Consider the following 21,967-nt stretch of genomic DNA (forward strand, 5'->3'; position numbering starts at 1 on the left):
CTTGGCACCATGTGGGCTTTCAGAAGGTGACTAAGAAGGTGACTATTTTTCTAAAAGCCACGGGAAGCCAGAGGAGGGTTCCACAGCCATTCGTCCCTCCAGCTCCTCAGGGAAGATGCTACTTGTGTGAGGGCCTGGCTGAGTTCCTCACCATGCAGCAGGGGGTAGAGGAGTATTCAGGAAGAGGGCAGGAGAGGGCTTGCTGTCCAAGGCTGAAATCCACAGCACGGCTCTCAAGGCCCATTTGCTTCCCATACTCCTGTGTCATCGTTCCCACCATGCTCCTCTCTGCTCAGTGGCATCATCTCTCCCACCACGCCCCTCTCTGCCTGGCAGTAACGAACTTCTTTCTGCTCTTCAAGCACTCTTCATTCTCTCACCTCTGGGGTTTCAGCCATGCCATTCCCTCTGCCTGTCACTCTCCCCATCTCCACCCTGACACACTTCTCTTTCTTCAGGATAACGTCTCTAGTCACTTCTTCCAGGAAGCCCTCTCAGACCCTCCATCCTGACTCCAATGAGATCAGAGCACAGCAGGCACCTCTCTTGACCCTCCTCACACTTAGCGATGTGCTTTTAGAGATGTCTGTCGTCTCTGCCCAGGACCACGCTGACAGCACTGGGTACCTGACGGTCAGCACAGGGACTGGCACGCGTCAGGTGCTGCAAAAACACTCACTGAAGTAATCTGAATTAAACTGAATGGATAGAAGAAAGGGGACTTGGGAAGTCCTCAAGGCAGACATGTTTCAAAGGCCACCATGAAGGATAGTCGGCTGCCCTTTCTTGAAAGCCTCTCCCGTTTCTAATGGTTTTTGCAGAGTGTCTGGCTAGACATCTCCTTCTCTAAATCAGATCCATTTGCTCCTGTCCTCTTCAAAAACAGAGGCATGCCACTTGCTCAGAGGCCCCCAGGAGCTCTTTCTATTCTCAGGGAATGGAGTCCACCCTTAGCACTTACCACCCGGCCTCATCTAAGCTACTAGAGAAATCCTGTTCTTGTGGTCTTCTTTGGAGAGTGAGAGACCAAGTTGAGATGAATGGATTAAGGAAATGAAAGACTTCAAATCTGTGCTGAAGTCTTCAGTGGAGAGAGATCAGGACCTGCATTCCTTAACCCAAGGGAGAAGCAAAGCCAGCCTCTCAGAGGAGGGCTCAAAAATGCACATGCCAAGTGGGTGAAGAATAGTCCTCCCCATCCAGTTTCTCACTATTGTCAACAAAGCTTGCTTAAGGCAGCAAACGCCTGTCTGGCAAAGTCAAATGCAGTGGCTTTATCTCTATTGAACATTTACCAACAGGAAAGTTAAGGTTATAAATATGACAAGAAACCTTGGGCAACTTCAAAAGGCCGGATTCCTTCTCTCTTGAGCTCATCTGCACTTCTTTATATCAGGATCCCAATTAATTCCTTCCTTGTGAGAATGTCTTCTCCTCCCTCGGATCCACAAGGAAACCCTGACCTAGAGATCCACCATCTGTTCTGGAACACTGTCAACAGGGTGGTATTCAGAGTTTTTGAATCCCGCTGAAAACCATCATTTTGAGAACTGACAGGATTCCTATAAACATAATTATATCAGAGCAATTGTATCACCACCTCAGTGTGAATGACTCAGTGGGAATCTTAAAGATGATTCTAATCTTCATCCTTGCAAACTACTGGTCTATATCATTGGTTTTCCAACTGGGCCCTGCAGAACCCTGGAATATCACCACCTCTCAGGGCTCTTGTAGGTGAAGGAGGAAAGGAAAGTTCTAGTACTCTGTAGTTTCTACTCTGAACAGAGCAGTTTTGCTCTCATCTACTTTACTTCAGACATTTCTGCATAAGATGTTCAAACAAAGGCTTCTGTAGCCAAAACCAAAAAAGTTTAAAACGACTGACTTGGATAGTCTTTATGGTACCTTAAAGGTTAAGTTGCTAAGTCTTTCAAAAAAAACATGCTATACACTCCCTCTTCCCCCAATACCACTGTTTTCCACAGAGCAGTGTCCGGAGGATCAAGTTTTGGAAGGACTCATTCAAAGGCACTCCCACCCATGGGATTCTTAGGGCATTAGTTCGAAGGAGAGTTTTGCAAAGAGCTGAGGTACAAAACTAAAACTGTGCAGACTTCCAAACAAGCAATGGCAAACTCGTGCAATGAAAGCCTTCCTCTGCTTCCACAGTGCAAGGTGAGTGTGCTGCTGAAGGAGAGAGGTCAAAGACGGGGTGGAAGGAGAACAGGTCCATGAAACCAGAGCCATGCTCAGGAACAAGCACATCGGGGCTGCTCCTCTGACATTCACGGAGGGATTCTACTCAAGGTAGTCTTGTGTTTTGTTAGTTCAGAACTCAGCACATATCAGCTCCTCTGAGAAACCTTCTTGGACCCAGCACACTGGTTTGGTGGTTCTACTCTGAAACCACAAAACCCTTAAGATGACACCACTGCTGCACTGCCATCTCCGGTTTGCCAGATTGGCTCCTGCCTGAGACGCTCAGCTCTGTGAGGGCAGAGGTGAGGTCTCCGTCACTGCCAGTGTCGGGCACAGAGCCGTTATTCACCAAGATGATGAAGTGAACATACACATGCACAGGTGTAGTCTCAACCTACTTTCCCTTTGGAGCCCAAGGTTGGTGGAGACCAGTGACACTGGTATAGGGGACAGTACAGGGCACTGAGCATCACGCTCAGCCTAGAAATAGCCCCAGTAGCAGGCTGGGGCCTCCCATCCACAAAGATCCCAGAATTGAGCTGTAGGCTTTGCTTTCCTGCTTCTGGGACAGCCTGTGTCATTCACACCCCCTTGTCCTGTCTCCCTCATGGATAACGGTGTAGATACAGAAGGTGGAGCGGACGCAGTTGGCTTTCAGACGGGGAACATCAGCCAATGAGACAGCAACCTAACCTAGACCTTTGGGTCACAGGTGCTTTGATCTACCCAGCTGAGCTAGGCAGCCCCAGGGAAGTGGATCTAGGGCCAAGGTGCTCCAAGTCCAAAGTAAAAAAGTTTGAGCAACAGGCAAGAAAAGAAAACTGATAGCTGGGATCCCACACTCAGACACTGACAGGGTTCAAGCTGGAAAGTCAATGGAGGAAATGAGTGCACAGCAAAGCGGAACAAAGAGTCCAAGCCCCAGTGTGGCCAACAGTGGGGCTTATGGGAAATCCTGTCATTTTAAATATGGGCCAGACCTGGCCAGTTGATGATCTTGGATTTAGATGCTTTTTCAAAGCTCAAGCTCTTCAAACCAATTTGATTAAAAATAAAAACCAGCGTAGAAGGTACTAACCCTGCAGACTTCACCCAGTTCCATTCCATTGTTCTGTCTTACTGTTTAAAAACATAATTTCTTACTCAATTTATCCAGGCATAGATTCTGTGACAGGTTTTAAGTGTGAGCAATTTACGGTGGCAGCACCGAATGGTCTGGCCACAGCTGACTTGTGAAAGGCCATCAAATTATCTGGTGGATAAAGTCAGCAATGCCAGTATTTAAAGGCTGTGCCTTTTCCTTGCCACATTCGGACCAGAATTATTTCCTTTTCATATCATCATTATTCAAATAAACAAAACTACTGCTGCCAACTTGTTTATTTTAGGAGGAAGCATTCTAACTTAGAGGAGCTGTTCAGACACGGTTTTCTTGTTCATCCTCGTGCCTTTTCGGCAGAGAGGAGTGTTACCTCAAGAGTCAGCAGCAAAATCAGGCAATGGCCCAGGACCCGGAGCTCTACCGTGCTTCTCCTGGGCAGTGATGGGCCCCACATACCATGTCCACTCAGCAGAAAGAAGCGTGTCTCAGGAATCCATCCCAGGCCCTTCCTAAATAGTCTTTGCTGGTGGGGAAACTGCAAGGGAGAAGATGCCCTCTGTCTTAATGTGGTGGGGGACAGCATGAGCTCTATCATCAGAGGGCCTAGGTTCAAGTCTCAGTTCTGCACTCCCTAAGTGTGTGCCCCGAACCTCAGTTCCTTCATCTGTAAAATGAGTATAATAATATAAGCAACACTTAGTGTCCAGGATACCTAAGTGCCCAACAAACCTTGGCCATTGTTATCATTCCAACAACAACAAAAATGTGAACAAAGGAATAATCAGTTCAACAAATACATTTGAGCACTTATTTGGGTAAAAGCCTGGAAGACCACTTCATTCATACAAACAACAAATATTTAATTAGAACTTTCTATGTGCCAGATTTTGTACGTCTAGTATATTTAATCATCCATCCATCCAGTTTTACCTTGCCCCTATATGTCAGACAGTGGCAGACTACCAATACACACACACAGGCACATACACACACTTTATAATATGGAGTAGGCACCTACACTAGCGAGCAGGAGATATGGCTCCTGTTCCTGTGGCAATAGTGGGGAAGACAGAGAAACATGTCCATTGCCCAGACCTGGAGAACCAACCTGGGTCCTCAACTCCAGGAAAGTGGCTGAAGTGAGAGGAACTGAAATGTCAGAGTAAGCTGTGGCAGCTGTGAGGAGCTGTCACCCGGGCTGCCCCTGCCCTCACCTGCAGGTCCCGGTTGTGGTTTTCACACAGGAGCTGCAGGAAGCGGAGGATGGGCTGCATGATGGTGATGACCGCACTCATCTCCAGGTCATCCTTGGTCTTGTCTGCTGTGGCCTGGGCACCCTCCCCAGACTGGTAGTGGTCGTCTGGGTCAGCCTCCCTCCTGAAGGTGGTGAAGGCTTTCCTGGTGGCAGCAGAGGCTTCCAGGAGCTGATCTCGGACCTCTTCTGTTATTTGTGTTGTGGGCTCTTTGGCTAGAACGCAAACGTAAGACCATCAATGCTGCTGAATCCTCAGGAGTGCTAGTCGCACACCAAAGATGTTCAGAAACTAAGTTTCTGTGTTCACTAGAGATGTTCGAGGTCAGCAAACCCCTTCAAGAAGTCACCATCTTGTCTCAGTCCTTAGATAGGAGGAAAACTGAGTCAAGCGCTGCCATCTTGCTTATGGCTCTGACATTTCATTTACGCTTGCTTGTGTTTTAGAGGAAAAGCCTTAGGACAGGCTCTGTCAACCTCACAAATCTATGGCTCTGGGCCTCAGCTTCCCCATCTGTAAATGGGGAGAGCATCAGTGAATTCCACCTAAAGAAGGTTCCTAAGAGGTTCAACATAACGCTAATCACAAAAGTAACTATTGTCATGGTAGTGACAATTCACTGAGCCCTTTACTAAGTGCCAGCACGCCATGATTAAGTGCTTGACATGTATTATCTCATCTAACTCTCAGGCTAACCCTGCAGCGTAACCAGGCATTAGAGCGAGGAGCATTAGACTCCACAGCCAGATTGCCTGGGTTCAAATCCTGGCTCTGCGGCCTACTAGGTGCATGTCCTTAACAAGTTAATTAACATCTTGATGCCTCAGTTTCCTCATCTGTGAAATGGGGATAACAACGTTTTCTATTTTACAGGATTGACTTGAGTTCTAAATAAAGTAACACATGTAAAGGACTTTGGGCGATGCCTGGTTTATAGGAGTGGTTAGTAAACGTTAGCCATTCTTTTTTGTCTTCTCTTCATCCCCATTCTAGACCAGTGGTAATCAACGAGGGGTGATTTTGCCCCCATCCCCACCCAGGGGACAATAGGCAATATCGGGAGACATTTTGGGTGGGGGTGGGGTTGGGCTATTGGCATCTGTGGAGTAGAGGCCAGATACACTGCTAAATATCCTACAAAGCGCAGGACAGCCCCTACAGCAACAAATTCTCCAGCTGTCAAATGTGCCGTGGTTGAGAAACCCAGCTCTAAACTTGAAAAATGAGGCTTAAAGTGGTTAATTAACTTGCTCAAGGCCATTTGACCCCAGCACTTGTGGGTCTACCACTCTCCAGTATTGCTTCTCTTCAAGTCAGATAATAAATAAATAAAAAGCTTTAGAAACTTTCAAATATTTTAGAAAATAAGGGAGAATTAGCTGACAAGACGAACATCCAGTTTTAAAGTGTCTATCTTCCTCAAGTTTTTCTAACATTAAATTAAAAATTACATTAAAAGATTATTCATGGATTTCCTGCCAATAAAAACCTGAGTTTGACCAAGAAGAATGTATGTTAATTTATTAAACAAGAAGAACCTTCAAAGCAGCAGGAATTCAGCTCAGGTTACTTAGGAAGAATTACATCACAACCAGATTGATTTCTCCTTCTGAAAGCCGCAGTCAGAGTACAGTTTGGAGTCCAGAAGTAATGAAAAGACTAAAGGAAAATAAGGGACTCCTGCGGTATTCACAGTCCAACCGATTGAAGAGCTGCCTGTGGGGGAGCATTTACCTTTTTTCCGTGATGGGGCATCCCTGTCTATCTCATCATCTTTCTTTTTATTTCCCAAGTCACTGGTGTTCACCGTCACTGTTGCCTTGATTTCTTGCTGGGCCACCTTCATTCGGTCATAGAAGACCTTGAAAAATTTCTCCGACTTCTTATCTTCTGTCAACCGGCAGAAAAAGGAGTGCTGCCAAGGAAAACCCACAGATTTTCAAAACTCTGACAGACCAGATACTGAATCCCACTCAAGACACCAAAACCTCGCAGAGATCTGAGTCAGACACAAAACCTCACAAATGGTCTAACTTTGGACCAAGGTTAAACACTGTTCCACACACTACCGTTCTCTGGATCCTATGGCCTAAGGTTTTCTACACAGAGTCTTTAAAGCAAACTGCTGCGGCATGTCTTTGCTGGAGCCTACAGGCTTGGGAAGAATGCTAAAGGATAGTGGGCAGATTTTAGCCAACTAAGAACAACCCCCCCTCCCCCCCCACACACAAAACAACTCGATTAATAATGATAATGGAATGTATTTTTGGTGATTACTGCAGGGCCAGTCGTGTTTAAGGACCTCTGTAAGCCCATCCACTTTGCACAACCCTGTGAATATACAGATGAGTAAGATGTGCTACCTGCCCTTATAGGGCTCCATACTAGATTAGGATGACATGTCCATAAGTAAGACTAAAACATGTAAGTGAAAAGTGCTCCAGAAGCTACACAGACAATTATACTATAGAAGCTCAGAGCTGCCAAGGATGACATTGGGCTGGAGTGATCCCAAAATCTTCATGAAAAGGTGATTTTCAAATCAGGTCTCAAAGGACAGGTAAAGGATGGTTAGATGAAGAAGCTCAATATTAACAGGTAGCTCGCCTCTTGGATACACATTTGTTTTTGGACCCACTGCAAGCAATAGTATACATTGTTGATATGAAAACACAATATGGTGTCTCAACTTCATTTATGAGTGTTCGCTTTTCACCCCTTTGCAAACACCACGCTGTTGTGAATTATTTACATAAAAATACAATACGGTCATTTCCAGAAAAATAAAACAAAGCTCCAAACAATATACTTGCTTCTCTCAGTTGGATCTTTCTGCCAATTTCACATCCTCCCCCATTTGGAGAGATGGCACTTTCCTACAGAAGGTAACCCTAGGCTTGCAATCCCAGAAAAAAACCTAAAATCTTACCAGCCTCTTGAAGCCCCTTAACTCCTCCCATCTCTCACCCCGCCACACACCCAGTGCCTGATTCAGCAGTCCCCCAGAAAGCCACCATGTTTCCATCTGCTAACATGCAACATGAGTCACTCTGACCCTTCCTCCAGCTGCCAGCCCACATGCTACGCTGACAAATGTCTGTCCCATTTGCCCGCAAAGAACTTCTTGATTGTGCACTTTCCTCTCCCTCTCACTGCTCCTCTTTACCTCTGCTTGCTTCCAACATACAACACAGGATCCGTCCTTCCTACTTTGCTCCCTGGTTCTATCGCTTCTCCTCCAACCACTCCTAAATGCCAGTAGGCAAGTCACTACCTGCCTATGCTTGGCCTTATCATTCTGTGTGTCACTAAATCTCCCAACATGCCAACTCTCTGAACCAACTTCAGGTCTTTAGTGTCCTCCATTGTCCTTTATTGCCTCTTATTTTCTTTTAGGTTTCTTACTATTGCATCCATGCACACATGTATCCATCCAACCATCATTCCATCTATTCATCTATCTGTCCATCCATCCATCCATTCGTTCACTATCTACTATTCACTTGTTATGCAAAAAGGGGCCTGAACCCTGTTCATCATTAAACTGGCATTAAACTTGTGAGGAAAAGACACAGTAATTCAATAATCACCCTAATGACTATTTATTAAAATAGCTTTTCATCTCTATGAAACCAACACAAGAGACTGCTGGTAAACTGTACTGTGGCAGGCACTCAGCGCCACTGCCTCGTTCTTTCTTGCTTTTCTTGGCTCTTCCCATGGCTAGGGTCCTCTTATCCTTAGGTCTCACCACAAACATCAGCTCCTCAGTGAGGCCATCCCTGATCATCCTACCCAAGCCAAGTGCTTATTCTCACATGCCCTGTTTTATTCTCTTCAGAGCAACTGACCTCTGAAATGACACTGCTGTAGTTATTGTTCACCTACGTACTGCCCATCTCATGCAGAGTGTAAGCTCTATGAGGGCCGGTGCCCTACCTGTCTTGTGCACAGCTGTCTCCTGAGCACCCAGAGGAGGCCCAGCACACGGAAGGCACTCCATAATTATGTGATGACTAAGTGACCACAACCCAACATTTTATGGCTCCTCTTAAATGGATCCCCCCCAATCAGATCCTGTCTTCACATTCAGTGGCCACGAAAGAAATAAAGCCCCAGCACAGATTAGTTCTGGAAAATTGCTCAAATATGAGAAACCAAGTTCTAATTATTTACTTCTTTGAGAGCCAATGCATCCACAAACAAACAAAAGGAGTTGTGTGGGGACTAGGAACTCAACCTACAGCCACCTAATGGTGTTGACTAAATTTCCACCAAGTCAAGTCATACAACGTCGCATCCACATGGGGTCAAGGGGAAACTGCACCAGAGGTCACCGCTCCCAGCAATTAATTTTAGTCGGTACCCCAGCAGTCTTCTCATTGCATGGAGACAGCTTAAAATGCATCCTGGGGCAATCTGGTCATTCAAGAAGACAAATGCTCTTTAAGTAAGTAAATAAACAACTAAAGCCCACCGTCTGTCATCTCTCACAGCGCAACACAGTGCACACAGATCACCTGCTACAAATCATACTCCTTAATGTCCGGCTGCTAAACCCAATGGATGTCAACTGATAGGGTCAGGGGAAGGAAACCTCTTATGAAATGAGAGAAGGGCAAGGAATGGTGTCAGTATGTTTATTTTGCATTATTTATACCAGTCCTCAGTCCCAAGGATTTGAAACAGCTTTATAAATAGATGGGGTCAATAAAATAATAAAGTGCACAGTAGGGTACAGTGACATAAGCAAGAACAGGGAACCAGAACTAGACAAGGTTGGTGGTTGGAAGATGTGAGAGATGATTCAGGGCACCTTGGGCTTGGCTCCGAGGCACCTGGCCATCAAGCTGAAACGAGAGGCACACTCCATCACACTTTAGTAAGGATCAAAAGGAGAAACACCACCAGTGCCACAAGGAGGGAAAGTGTTTCTTAATGGACGGGTTGGCAGGGCAGCCTTTCCAGTCAGATGACCCAGGTTCAAGTCCCAGGTCCCTCACCCACTGGCTCTGTGACGCTGGGCAAGTTATGCAGCCTCTCTGAACCCATGTGGAAATGCTGCCGCGGCTCACACAAAGCACTCAGCACAGTGCCCACTGAGTGTGTTGGCTTTGTTTTTGTGCCGCCATAACATAAGTACAATGTGAAATCCCAGAGTGAAGGCGTCCCTACGGGCAGCTAGGGCTGGACAGTCAAGTGGTGAGAACTCTGTCTCCAGGGTCAGAGAGACTTGGATTTCAGCTCTGCCACTTACTACCTAGTGTCACCTTAGAAAGTAACAGCGTCTCTGGAACCCAAATTTTCTCATCTGTAAAATGGGCACAATAACAGGACATCATGAGTGGTTATGAAGATCCAATGAGATCATCACAATATTACTCACAATGGCTAACGTTTCCTGACTGCTTACAAAGTGCCAGAAACTTGGGGTCAACCTGAATATGCGTTACTGCACACAAAACTCTGTTAAAGTAGTTATTATTACTCCTTTTTAAAAAAATTTGTATGCATTTTTATTTTTTTTTTACTGCGGTAACATTGGTTTATAACATTATATAAATTTCAGGTGTACATCATAATATATTTCAAATTCTGTGTAGATTACATCATGCTCACCACCCAGACTAATTACAATCCATCACCACGTACATGTGCCTAATCTCCCCTTTCATCCTCCTCCTCCCTATCCCCTCTGGTAACCACCAATCCAATCTCTGTCTATGTGTTTGTTTGTCCTTGTTTTTATCTTCTACTTATGAGTGAGATCATATGGTATTTGACTTTTTCCCTCTGACTTATTCACTTAGCATGATACCCTCTAGGTCCATCCACATTGTCACAAATGGCCGGATTTCATCATTTCTTATGGCTGGGTAGTATTCCACTGTGTATTGCTCCTTTTTGAGAGATTAGGGGACCCTAAAGGATAACATGCATCAAGTGTTTAGCACACCCCTGAGACGCCCACATTAACTCTGACAAATGTCATCTCACCAGGACGCCCACGTGAGGGGTGAGGCAAGGAGGTGCTACAACAGAGAGGAGAGGCAAGCTCTACTGCTTCAGGCCTGCTGACTGAGAATCTAAACAAAGATGTTCCAGAAGGAAGAAGTTTGGTCTCCAGAAGGGAAGCAGTGGGATCTCATACAAGAGGAGAAGTGGAAAAATGATGGCACTGTGGAAGAACTAAGATACCTCCTCTATAAAGGCAGGATGTGCCATGGGGAGAAACGAGGGGCTGAGGAACAGGGGCTCCTGGAGATAGTCACTTCCCCTCTCAGGTGCCCAGCATGGTCTGGAATTGGCAAGACCAGGCCCCACACACAGTTCACAGCCCTGTTCATTAAACCTCTTTCTGTAATAATGTGTTCGGAGGGCTTGCGAGGGAAAGAGGAGGCACCCTCCTCATGACCATTTCCCCAAATGCAGGTGGGACCTCAGACCAGAGCAGGGGGTTACTCTACCCCCCAGCCCTCGAGCTCTTGACTCAGGGCTTTTCCACAAGCTACTTGCCTACTTTCCTCTCTGAACCTATGGTCCCCTCTCACAAAGCAAGAGCCAAACCAAGATTGTTTTACTTTTCCAAACTCTTCGTTCCACCCCACCTGGCAGGTTTGAGGGAACCCTTCAAAATAAATCTGTCCTAGAGCAGGAGGCATTAGTTGATGGTTAGAGAAGTCAAAACAGTGGCAGCCTCTGGGGGTATGAGTGGGAAGTGACTAAAAGGGAAACGAGAACTTTCTGGAGTGAAGGAAATGTCTTGATTAAGGTGTTGGTTAGACAGGTGTGGTAGACAAAATAATGCCTACCCCCGTCCCCCCAAAAAAGATGTCCACGTCCTAGCCCCTGGAACCTGTGCATATGTCACCTTACATGGCAAAGGGGAATAAAGTTGCAGATGGAAATGGGGTTCCTAATCAGCTGACCTCAAAATAGGGAGATTATCTTGGACTATTCAGAGGGGCCAATGTAATCACAGGGGTCCTTAAAAATGGAAGAAGGAGGCAGGCGAGGGTGGAGAGATGCATTGAGAAAGACTCCACGCACCACTGCTGGCTTTAAAGACAGAGGAAGGGGCCATGAGCCAAGGAATGTGGGCAGCCTCTAGAAACTGGAAAAGGCAAGAAAATGGACTCTTCCCTAGAGTGTCCAGAGAGGAATGCAGCCCTGCAGACACTGTGATTTTGGTCTAGCTAACACTCATGTCACACTTGTAAGATAAAAAAGCTGGTTGTTTTAAGCCACTAAGTTGCTAGTAATTTGTTACAGAAGCCATAGAAAACAGATACAACAGAAATAAACATTTGTTAAATCTGATCAAACTGTACGCTTAAAATCTATGCATGTTATTGTACGTAAATTATATCACAATGAAAAAAGAAAGAGGAAAAATAACCCTACTTTGTCCCCAGAAAGCTAGAGAACTATGTAAAGTTGTCTAGACAAGAGGCCACCTGCAGAGGCCACCTCCTCAGCAGATGGATTTGCATCTGCGTCTATCTCCAAATCACATTTGATTCCGAAGCCCTTTTCATATAAGCTGTCTCATCAGCATCTTAGGAGATTGCCAAGACAGATATCATCATTCATAAGTCCATCACATTATAGAGGAGAGAGCTGGGGTTAGGCGAGGGCGGGTGACTTGTGGCAGAGCCACAACTAGCTCCTCGCTTCCCTGCCCAGGGTCCTTCCTAGCGTCCTACCTTTTTAACAAACACACAGAAGACCAGCCCCAGTGGTCGGACAGGGAACTCAGAGGAAATGAAGGCTGGTTTGGTGGCAGACACACAGCACCAATACCAGACATCACTGACCACAGGTCTGCATTTGGCATAGCTTTACGGAAGGAAGTCGTGGGTCAGGGGATGTGAGAAAGTGACCCCTTAGCAGTGGCCGTCTCTGTGGCGGCTCTGGAGGGCAGTGGCAGGACAGGAACTAGGTATGGCCGTTGTAAGCCAAGCTTAAGAACAAAGCAAAGGAAAAAAAAAAAGAGAGAGACTACAGATCACAGAATGTTAAAGCTGGAAGTACTCTATTCCAGCAGTTTCCAAATGTTTTTCTCAGCAGGGAAGCCTTGCTCCTCCTCCCTCCCCAAACATCATCTTAGATAAAGACCCCACGGATAGGAGAGACACAGTCAGAACTGCTAAGGCTGGAAGGGAGTGGGGAGGACCCGCCCTCTTGCCACAGGAACTTCTCCTTGGAACTCCAGGGCTCCACACAACATTGTTTGGAAACTACAAATTTAGTCCAGCCCCTCATGTTTTACAGAGGAGGAAACTGAGACCCAGAAGGGGCAAGGGACTTGCTAAGGCCACACAGAACCCTTGTCTCCTAACTGCCCAAGCCAGTCCCTTCTGACCACGCTGGGTTGTGGCTGGCTGACACACAAACCTGAGTTTACATTCTGGCCCTGGGATAACTGTCAAGTGGACACAGTTTGCCCTCCTTGGGCTGCTTGAGCTGTACAGGGACTAATGAGCAGAGGCCTTAATTAAAATAATAATGAAACCACCCTTTCAGATCAGTCTTGAAAAATAATAAGATATTGCTTAATTAGTCTGGCAGCCACCCACTATGCCCACCCAAGTCCTTGCAAAGAAACGGAGCATGGTTGATGACAAGCCTGTCCAGCTTCTGAAATAAGAGGCACCCTGAAGTTAGAGAGTAGCAGACAGCGGCAGCTCCTCTATAGACAACAGGCAGGCTGTGCGCAGGAGGGGTGAGGTGGACACTCCTTTCTTGAGGTACAAAGGGTCCCAGCCCCAATCATACTGTGCAAGCAAGGACTCTGGGGAGAGGAACGAGAGACACAGGTCTTCCCTATTCACTGGAACCCCTACCAGGGAAGGGAAGTGAATGAGCACCTGTCAAAAAGCCATCTTCCTCAGAGTTCAGAGACTTGGGGGGCAAAGACAGGCTTTGTACTCCAGAACACAGAGCCAGCTAGCCTGTACCTGCAGGAACACGAGGCCATTCTGATGGGAGGAGTCCTTCACGGGCATCTCAGCTAAAGGAACGGGCAGCGGCAGGAAGCAGGGGGGAGGTGATCCAGGATGGAGCTTGGTGGGAGCGGGGATAGTTTTGGGGGAACAGTCCCCAGAGATAATGGGACAGCTTTGAGACTTTGATCCCTTCTCCAAAGGAAAGCATTTCTACTCTGCGGGTGGTCCACCTTCTAGAAGCCCTCGTACTGGGCCTTGAGAGAATCCAGAGAATGAGCTTTTCCATTTGACTGCCTCATACAACATGACCCTGACCCATACAGCCTATGACATTCACTGTGGATGCTCACTTATCTCTGCAAAATGAATTAAGTTCTCAGGCTAAGTCCAAGAATTTGAAAAATGTGATTGCTGAACAGTGCTGAAGGCTTGAGCTTCTAGGAGCTGATGGAAATACTTCCCTGGCATCTGATTTTTCTCTTTTCACTCTGCCTCTTACAGATGAGGACCTCAGCCTAGACCCTGGAGTCTCCAGGACTTGAGGGGACATCTCCACCCAGACCAACCCATTCCTGCCCAGCTCAAACAGATGTTCTGTAGGTAACGGAGTGATGTCAATGGCTACCAAGGTGTGGGGTTTACCTTGTGGGGTTCTCTTCCTATGCCTGTGATTAACTGAGAGTTCACCACTTCCTGGGGACCCCTTCTCTGGAAATTATGGTTTAGTGAGTGGTAACTGAATGTTTCCTATTTGCCAGGCACTGCCTAAGTGCTTCATACACACTGTAACATCTAACCCTTGTAACTACCCCATTAGGTGGGTGTTACCATTATCCCCACATTACAGATGAGGAAACTGAGGCTCAAAGAGGTTAAATAACTTGCCAAGTCATACAGTGAGGAAGTGGTGGTGGTGCCCTAGGACTCAAGCCCCACTTGTCTGATGCCTCAGCCCATGCTCTCAACCACCCTGTTTTGTTAAACCTCTTTCACCTGAGCAAGAGTTTGTCAAACTCTAAACACCTTTTGGCTTTTTATAATCCACTCCCCCACCCACCATCCCAAGTCTCTTAGCTGCACAAACACAGACTATTCTCACAGTAAAGAACAGCTGTTGTAGGTACCCGAGTGAATGCTGCAACTTCCCTATGACACCTGACGCACTTATTTATATGGGCTCCCAAACGAGCCCCTTCTGCTAGTTGAAGATTTGCCAGGGCTGGGCATCCATATTATTAACAAAACCATTATCACACAATAACTGCTACAGGTCTTCAGTCCTTTTCTTAGAAACCAATGAGAACAATTAAAATCCAAAGATCATGAACCAGGAACGAGGTGGTACAACACACGGGCTGGGCATAGGAGCCTGGAAGTCTGGAAACCTAAATTTTAGCCTTAGTGCCTCACTAACCAGCCACATGGTCTTGGGCAACCTGCTTAACTGCATTTGTGCCCTGGGTTCCCTATCTGAAAAATGAGACTCTTACCACTTGCCTTGTGTGCATCACATGGAAGTTGGGAGCTCATCAAGGTTGCAGTTATGAAACACTATGTACAAAAAAAACCTTTGATCACTATAGGAAACTATTCAAATCCAAGGTGCTGTTGTGATCTATCAATACCCCTTTCAAAGGAAAGGCATAAGAATGTAAGATAGGTGGATCAACTAATGTGCTGGGTGTTACCTGATGACCCAAGTCTAGTGTCCAAAATAAATCCAACAATAAACAATTCTAGCTGGTATTCGGAGGTCAAGATGGCCTCTAAATTGACAGCATAAACTTACTGAATAGCAATTCCCAGTAACCATCACAGTGACGGAAACTTTTAAAAAATTTAGATGGAATTTCACTAGTTATAGGAGTCATTCAGATTCCTTTAGATACAGAAATAAACAATCTTGTATCCAGTTCTCAAAGTTTAACATACTCAAAGGAAGAATACAAGCTTGGTGTGAAACCCTCTTCCTGGACAGTCTCAAATCTTTCAACACGAACTGTTTTTCCAATACTTTCAACCATTCTTGACTCCAGGATAAGTAAAATGTATGAAAAAAACTAATAATTAATAACATGGACATTAAGAATCACAAGCACTCCCCTGGTATAAATTACCACTCACTCTACAAAAAAAAATTCTTTGCAAGGTTTGGTGGATTTCAACCAGTAAACACCTGGAGCTTGCAGCTCACCCACCTCTCTGAGGATGTTGCCAGCTATGATGAGGTCAGAAACAATACACACTTCAAAGCAGAAAAGAAGGAAATGATGAAGTGAACCAAGTCTGGGATAGAAAAGCATCCACATTTCAACTTCATTTTTTCTGAAAGAAGGTCTCAGCTTCTGTGGGGCCATCTCTTGATAAAGACAAACACTGTGTTTCAACTACCCTGCTGTGCCAGGGTTGGACGGAGGCCACCTTCTGGCTCATCGCTGACTCCTAATGCCTGAGAGGAGGGGTGGAAGACAAGGAGACCTCACTCGAATTAGCCTGGTCCTGGGCTCCAAGGTTTAGGGCAAAGCAGTAGGTCTTCAGGGTGATTTTCAAGTTGAATTCTTTTTTTTAGCAAACAGTGAAGTCCAACTTGTTCCATGAGAACCACTTTTCTCCTGAGACAGAAAGCTTAACACCTCTCCTTTTCCTTCTCCCAGTGCCCACAGGAATTGGCACTTGTGGGGAAGCTCTGCCCTATCCGGTAAGCAGTCTGGTTCCCCGGTGTGGATCAGAACGCTAACAGTTTCTCACATCTTCATCAACATGAACAACAAACTACTTCCTAAAAAAAATTTTTACAGCTGTTATCTTACAAAGTCCCTGTAATGTGTAGGTAAACTGTCAGCAATAATATCTCTAGCAATATTTACAAAATCAAACAGATTTCAGGGAGGTAGCTCAGGCATCATTCTAGAAGATGCTGGGCCTGTGAGCCAGGGAAAAGATGTTAAAGAGACTCCAAATTTTCTCTGGGTTTAATTCTCAAACTTCCTTATGGATGACAAAGGCCAGCATCTTTTGCAGGAGTGCACTGGCACAGCCTGTCTGTCTCTTCCAGCCAAAGATGGGAAGAGAAAAACAGAAAACCTCTAGAGAAAAACAAAGCTGACCAGTAGAATGTGAAATAGATGCAACCCCAAAACGTGCTTGAAGAGCAGAGGACTGAGGTAGGGACCTCCTTGGGAATCTTCCTCAAGTGCAAGAAGGCGTTTTGGTTGCTCTTCAAGCCAACACGAGGCTTTTAAAAAAGAAAGCCACTGTATAGCAAAGGAGACTTTGGTTAGACCCCAGGAAGGACTTTTGTTAAAGTGCTCAGGAAGGTTTTAGAATCTCAGGCCGTGGACATCCACTCAACTCGAGAAGATGATGATGAAAAACAACCTAAAGCGCATGTCCAGGCCTGCAGGAGACACACACTAGCCTCCGAGGGTGCCCTCCAGGGCTGACACTATGATTCAATGAAAAGTATCTTCTGGCAGTCTGGGGGTGAAACTCTCAGGTCCCATGTCGGCTCGCCCACAGACTGACCATGGGATCTGTGACACGAAGGCCTTCTCAATAAGCCTCCAACCTGTACCATGAGACCCAAAATAAGGACACAAGAGGTGCAGAGAAAACTCCATCACCAAGAAATGCATTAGCATCGGAGGGCAGGGGGAACCTGAGCCCGCAGCATGTGAGGTGGGTCCCGTGCTGAGAGCCTGGTGGTGACGGGGCTACTGTCCCTTCCCACTTCACTCAGGGAAGTTATCAGGCATCTGTGTTCTCAGGAAACGACTGACACAGGAGTTGGAGGGGAAGAACTTTGATCTTTGGTTTTATTTCCATTCTGTGTGCCTGAGGGACAATTAATCAATACTGACTGACTTTTCCTGCCCTAGAAGCTCCAAGGTTCCCCAGGGTATCCAATTTGAGTTTTACATGGATGTCAAGAAAAATCCTTTGCATGCCCATCTTCTGTACTTGTACCGAGTGGCAGGGCCTCAGAGAAAGGGCTCAATATTCTGCATACTTAGCAAGGTAGAGATCAATGAATAGGAGTGACTAAGGAGCTGGGGCAGGGAGGTTGGATAGATCATTTATTAACTTGCAGCCCCAGTTTCCTCACCTGTAAGGAGGGAAGGAAGAGAGAGAGTGCCACCTGAGAGGCCTGCTGGATGGAGCAAAGGAGGTAACACAGTGAAAGCCCAGCACAGGGCTGGGCACCCGGTAGGTATTTTATACCAGCCATTTTCCCTTCCCTGCTCTCAACAAACCTAACCGTGACAAACCCACTCGACCATAAAAATCCAAAGAAAAATAAATATACCCTGGCCTGCCAGGGGCAAGGACACTGGCTGGCAAATAGCAAAACATCAACCAAAGTGAGTGCCTGCCTCATGGAGGACCCACAGTCACCTAAGTCCTCTGCTGAATCCAACTAACTCTCAGGTCACAGCCCCAGTCTGGATCCCAAAGGACGTGCTCCAGAACTTTCATTTCTCCCAACCCTGCACACCCATTTCACTGGGTACTGGCCTGTCAAGTAGCTTCCATATGGCTGCAGAGAACATCCTTGGCATCTTACAGTAAAATATACAGATGGCCAAATGGATGGAGATGGCGGGATGAAATTACACAACACTCATCTGTGTAAGTGCTGCTTAATATATTATGGCTTTGGCATCAGCAATGTGTATCTAAGCAGGTTACAGCCCAAGACAACTTGGTGCCCTTTAGAAGCACTGACTAGGGGTTGGCAGGGGCTGTGGAGATCACCCAATCCAGCCTCCCACCTGACGACAAGCGTATTACCTGAGTCAAGCAGTCATTTCATGCCCTGCTCCCCCACCCCTCCCAGTTGCTATGCTCTGACTACTTTGGCCTCCTTCAGCTCCTGCAACATGCCAAGCCCATGCCAACCTGTCTGAACGCTCTTTCCCTCTGCTCTTCACATGGCTAGTTCTCATCTGTTAGGTCTGGGCTTAACTGGCACCTCCTTAGAGAAGCCTTCCCTGACCACTCTAGTCGGTTTGCCATGACATTCTGCACCCTGGTTGCTTCCCCTGTCACACTTCTCCCAATTTGCTATTTATTTAATTGTTAACTGGTTTATGATCCATCTCCCCTGCTAGACTGTAAGCTTCTAGAGGGCAGGCCCATATTGATCTCATCCTTGACTGTCTCACAGCAACTCATATGGTGTCTGGCACCCAGTTGGTGCTCAGTAAATATTTGCTATCTTAATGAATGCACAATAGTCCTCAAGGAGGTGTCATTCCAAAAAACTTAAACCCAGTCAAGCCTTGCATCTATGACAGCTGAAGTTTAACTCAATAACCCGAAGATCCCTGTCTGTGAAAGCTCAAAGTCCTGCCAAATGGGGAAAACGCAGCATGCCAAAGACCAGCTGAAGGTGGCTGATGTGGCGTTCTCGCCTCTCAGAGGCTTATCAGGTTTGTGCACATGACTCTGTGATGGGCTCAGTCTGGCTGGGGATCTGCCATCCATCTAGTTAACTGTTAACTACCCTGGCCCCGCTGACATCTACATTATTAACTATGGAGCAGGAAGGACAATCATTTGTGGGCCTTCCATCTCAGAATGTCTCACCCCTGACTTGATAACTACAAGCTCTAGGCTGAACAGTTTGTGGGCCTGTGTTGCAGAGAGGCTAATAAAAACCCATTTCTCAAACACCGTATGGTGAGGGCAACTGACACACATACTCCTCCAAGAGCAATATAATTTTTTTTTTTTAAGTCCTGAATTCAAAGGGAAACAAGTGGCTTGAAGACACTGGATGGTCCACAGGACCAGCCACTTCAGCGTCTGGGATATCTTGATGACAAGTTTAAAATCTAGGCGTAGGAAACGGGCAGAAACATCAAGAGAGCCTCTGACACTCTCGAAAAGGAACTGAGGGAACCTCAGGAAACATAAGGGGGCACACGTTTCTCTCTGAAAAGGAAGGTCATGGCAGAAGTGCCACAGCCAGCTGTGAATATCAAGCAGGTTCTCAGAGGCTTGGACTCCGAGCTTGTGCATGAGGTGTCATTAATGCCCCCATGTCAGGACTCAGGCTGCTGGCAGTTTCTAACGAGAAGCATTCTCAACCCTGAAGTTAACTCTGCTGGAAGAATTCCAAAGGGAAAGTCCCTCCAGTTACTCAGAGAGAGAGAAAAAAATTACCTTCTTGGTCTGGAATCCGGGGACATTTTATGCAGATGTCTCTAACAGAAGTTAATAAGGGGAAGTCAGCTTGCCTTTGATTATTCAAACAGGCTACTGCTATTAAGAATTGCACAACTCTTGGGCAAGGCAGGGGTGGGTTTTGGGTTTTTTTTTAAAGCCTGTCCTCATGGGAACTACTTATTCTTTTCTAAGAACACTTCATCATAACCTCCCTATTCACATCTTTTAAATGTCTCTGTTCTGGTGGGAATGTGGCCGACAACGGGAAGCCATCTCAGAAGGCTGTGTGGCCACCATCAGAATGGCCAGAGCTGCCACAGAGGGGTTCTCAGAATGGCAGTCCTGCTTCCCTGCTGAGAATTGAATGGAGCAGCCGCTTTTTGTTGTTGCTGTTGCTTTTAATGCAGGCTGAGTAATGATTTCAACCTGCAGCCTTGAGGTAACAGAAGATGCCCAAGCTCCAGGAATTATCACTGTGGGACAAATACATTCTCTTGTTTTTATGTGGTTCTATTTTATAAGGTGCTAGATGAGATAGGAGACATCACCCCACATAAGGTGAGAACACAAAGGAGGATGTATGGAAATACAAACAGCCCTTTTCCTCTGGGGCACAGAGCCTGTTTGTCCAACCGGCAATGGAATCTACCTGGTTTGGGGGCAATCCAATACGGAAGAGTAAGCTTCTATCAGGCAAGATCAAAGACTTCTGGGATAGGTCCCCATAATGGAGGGGCTGGTATTAAAAAATCACGGGAAAAGAGATAGGTGAGGGTGGGGAAAAATACACCTTAGCAAATACTCTTCTGATGTCCTGAAGCTACACAATGGGAAGCTCTTAGAGGGGAAAGGAAAAATATTGTTTCCGGAGAGAGCTCCAAGAATCACGAGGATGTGTGAGAAACAAGAAAGCCTATAGATTAAGAAGAAAGAAAGAAAGAGGAGAAGGAGGGAAAGGAAGGAGTCAGGGAAGGGGAGGGTGAGATCTCTGAGAGACAGGGGAATTAAAGAACACCATGGCAACAAGTCTGTCCACCTACCCCAGCCGCCCACCCACAGCCAGATTCTTTGCTGACGCACTTGAGAACAAGCTGGTTCCTACCAGCTCAGGAAGGTGAGCAAACCCAGAGAGCTCATTAAATCCCTTCTCAGCGACTCTTGTCTGCCTGCAGATAGTGAGCAAGGAGGATATAAATAGAAGTTATATAACATCTCTTTGTTGATTCCTGTGCTTACCAAAAAAATGCTGCATGACCTTGTTTTTTCTGAAGCATTTTCCTTGGCCTGTTGGTTGAGGACTTCAATCCAGTTAGAGATCATCTTAAAGTTTAAACAGCAGGATATAGATTTCCTAGTTAAGGCTACTCAGGATGATTGTCCAAGTTGGGAACCCTCAGGGTCAAGTCTTTGTCATGTATAAAAATAATATCCACTTGCTATAAAGTAAAATTTTGAGAAATTTTGTGGCTTCCTTTTAGAACATTTGCTGATGAGGCCAGGAGTGATATTGATACCCAAGAGCAAAGAATCATTAATCAAATGGCTTCTTGGGTATTCTAAAGAAGGTCAGAACACTTAAAAATATATACATTTAAAGCTATATGCTAGTTTCTAAATACCTCCAAGCATAATCAGTTGTCTTTCTCTTTCTTAACAGGCAAGACAGGAAGAGTCGAGTGGACTGCACAGCCCTCCTCCTTGGACACCCCGACAAGAGAACTGCAGAGGGAAACACAAACGGAGCGCCCTGAAATCCAGCCCACGCTGGCTAGACCCCGCAGTGCCTGCTGCGGCTTCCGAACACACTCTTGCTTTGGGGTCTTCGCCAAAGGAGGGAGTTTAAAAGGTGTGTGCTCGTAGAATACACTGCCGAGCCCCAAGACTGATATCTTGTCTAGCCTGTTGATGCTACAAAACTCTTCTAAAAATTGTTACCATGGGAACTTTTCCCTCTCAAGCATTCGTCAAGAAATGTTACAGCTGCTGGAGAATTCAGTGCCCTTGGTCTCAGGAAGCATTCTCTGAGTCTCCGAACGTGTGGGTACAATGGAGAGGACTGTCAAACCTATGATGCAAGGGTTTCTAATGCAAATGTCTTCAAGGGACGGGGTGAATCACACAAGGCATGGGGGGTGGGGGGCAGGCGTTTGCTGTGATGGCCTGAGACTATACTCAGGCCCCACTATGTATTCCAATTCTGTGCACGGTGTTTTTAATGCATGATATTAGCTAAACACATGACCCTATAGGGCAAAAGCAGCTCAAAGGCTAACCACAGAAAGAGATACTGT

General features: G+C 46.2%; 1 protein-coding gene across 10 annotated transcripts in view; it reads right to left on the minus strand.

Annotated features, from left to right (window-relative positions):
* Positions 1-21,967, minus strand: part of ITPR1 (inositol 1,4,5-trisphosphate receptor type 1) — a 318,979-nt gene that overhangs the window by 67,968 nt on the left and 229,044 nt on the right. For all 10 annotated transcript variants that reach the window (XM_023620051.2, XM_023620049.2, XM_070238558.1 and 7 more), the window contains 2 exons: positions 6,292-6,472; positions 4,519-4,772 (listed from right to left, as the gene is read on the minus strand). In XM_023620051.2, coding sequence (XP_023475819.2) covers positions 4,519-4,772; positions 6,292-6,472 — 435 coding nt within the window. The remainder of the gene's footprint in view (positions 1-4,518; positions 4,773-6,291; positions 6,473-21,967) is intronic.

This window comes from Equus caballus, chromosome 16, assembly GCF_041296265.1.
Source record: "Equus caballus isolate H_3958 breed thoroughbred chromosome 16, TB-T2T, whole genome shotgun sequence".
NCBI classification, from domain to species: Eukaryota; Metazoa; Chordata; class Mammalia; order Perissodactyla; family Equidae; genus Equus; species Equus caballus.